Source organism: Penaeus monodon, chromosome 20, assembly GCF_015228065.2.
Source record: "Penaeus monodon isolate SGIC_2016 chromosome 20, NSTDA_Pmon_1, whole genome shotgun sequence".
Taxonomy (NCBI): Eukaryota; Metazoa; Arthropoda; class Malacostraca; order Decapoda; family Penaeidae; genus Penaeus; species Penaeus monodon.
Window position 1 is genome coordinate 46,028,340 of NC_051405.1, and position 2,366 is coordinate 46,030,705.

Here is a 2,366-nt window from a genome sequence, read left to right on the forward strand (position 1 = left end):
TATTCCCCAAGTCTGATACCCGATAAAGCAAAAAGCAACCAATTTCCTAAATTCTCTAGTGACCTCTGCCATTCTTCTTTCCGCCAATTCGTCTTCTTGTTCCCAACGCAAGCCGCACATTTTCCAGATGCTACCTTGTCTTAAGAAATAAAGTTAGGACGACGAAAAGACACATATGAACACACTGAAAGACAAGTTCACCTTCGTGCAGGTCCTGACGAAGCGCCTGCAGGCAGTGGACACCCTTGGAACAGCGTTCAATCTGAACAAGTCTGAAGGCAGCAGCGAGGGAGGACACGGCTTTGACAGTGGCTGTGGTAGGTGCGCCGCTTACCAGGCGCCCGACGTCGTCAGCATTTAACACTGAACATGGGGAACCGGAGATCTGTGAAGACACAAGGCAGGGGATATTACGTGTTCAATGTTAGCACATTGTGTACACAGCCTAGTCATACTGGGCCGTGATTGTGTATGTGTCTTCGCTTATTTCTGCAATTCCATGCCCTGCCGCATCAAATATGAAACTATATCAAAGCAATATCAAATTTGCGATACAGCGGCCAACCAGCTGACCTCAGGGTCGCAGTGCGAGGAGGCGCGCAGCGAGCGGCGTGCGAGCGGCGCCACGACGGACGTGTTGTCGGCCACGGCCGAGGCGAAGTACTGCGTGAACCCCGGGATGACGGGCGAGTGCGCCTCCACCAGCAGCGAACCCGGCAGTTTCTTCCGTAGCTGCGAAGCGAAGATTCATTACGATCGGCCCGTAGATAATGGAAACATAATAACGAAGGCAAGAAAAAATACACGAAAGCCTATCCAAAGAAAATCCTCGACAGTCACCTGTTCCTCGTGAAGTCCCCCGAGCGAAGGTTCGCCGTCCAGTGGCGTCAGCACCCAGCGGAGCCTCAGCTTCCTCAGCAGACGCACCTCCAACTCGGCAGTCAGCAGATTGATCTCTGCAGCACTGAGAAGCACCACCATCACGCCGCCGTAGCCCTGCGAAAGGAGGAGGGGCGGCGTGTCAGCTGGCGCAGTTCGCAAGGGCCTGGCGCGGCGTGCTGATTAAGCGAAGCGATATTTTCAAAGCCTCGCCCTAACAAATAAAAGTTGGAGAGGAAATCAACTCCGTGTCGGACTTAGACTCTTGCTACAGTTAACAGCAATAATAAAGGCAGCTGTGAGTCATCGCCAAAATCAGGAGTCAGCTCTAAGGCTACAGGAACTCTAGCTCCTGAGGCCCGGCGTGCACTCACCACCTGCCCAGTGACGAAGCGCGTCACGTCCCGCCCGAGGCTCGTGGCGTCCTCCGCCTGCAGCGTGTGAAGGATCTTGATGCCCGCCCGCGCCGCCCTCTCCTGCAGGACGCGGGTGGCGTGGTCGCAGCTGGATACGACACTGACGCCTACTCCTGCGCCCCCGAGACGCACGGCCGTGGCCAACACCGCCTGCGGGGAGAGGAAAGGAAGCGAGATTTAGCTCGTGCACTCACGCGGAAATAAGCGACTGGTAGTAATTCCTGTCAATTAACACTCTTGATGAATTTTCATCGCTGACACGAACTATGTAGATGCGACTTACTTTCATCTTTACTCCGTTCTCTATTCTTAAGGGGGGGGGGGGGGGTCAAAATGCATATCATCATCGGTGAGAGTAAAAAAGAAGGGAAAAAACGCAGTGTGGCTTTAGACGCTTTCGCATTCGACTGCATTTTCACCCGACGCGTACAGCAATCTGCTCCGGATCACTGGACTCAAGATGTGAACTCCGGCCAGCAGAGCCGAGCAAAGATTGAGGGCGGGCGTGGCAGCGTACACGCAAAAGCGAAAGGCAGCCCTCGCAGTTGTGGAAGCTGATTATCAACAAAGAAAATGTGGCAAGCTTCTCGCAAAAGGTTAGGGAGGTAATAGAAATAGAGGCCGCCCAACCTCTGACTTTTACACTAATGACCTAACGCTGCATATCTTTTATTAAGGTTGTATCCTCAAATTCAAAATTTAATTTTCCATTTTGCTCTCCCTTGATCAGTTACTGCACCGCTTATACACTCACCAGACTAATCGCATTAAGCGTACAGAAATTAAAGAGAAAACGGACACGCACTCCCTGGCTCTCACCTGCAGCTGGTCCGTGAGGTGGGGCGCTGTGGTGAAGACGTTATCAGCGGGTGTGATAGTGTGGGCGGCGCGGGCGTCAGTCACCAGGATGGGCGTGGTGAAGGCGTGCAAGGGCGCCGCCGTGCCTGAGGCTACTCTCGAGCTGCCCAAAGCAACCACACCTGCAGGAATCGAGTAAATTTAAAGGCGCGGTCAAGCGTACAGATCCTCTTATCGCGAGGCGGACAGGCGAGGAATGGCGGCAGGGACGAC

General features: G+C 53.7%; 1 protein-coding gene across 1 annotated transcript in view; it reads right to left on the reverse strand.

Annotated features, from left to right (window-relative positions):
• The window catches only part of LOC119585876, a gene marked incomplete in the record, with an annotated part of 7,510 nt that overhangs the window by 3,846 nt on the left and 1,298 nt on the right, over positions 1–2,366 (reverse strand). Inside the window, 5 exon segments of the mRNA XM_037934607.1 lie at positions 202–385; positions 574–732; positions 841–996; positions 1,254–1,445; positions 2,115–2,275. Of these exon segments, the coding sequence (XP_037790535.1) occupies positions 202–385; positions 574–732; positions 841–981 (484 nt within the window).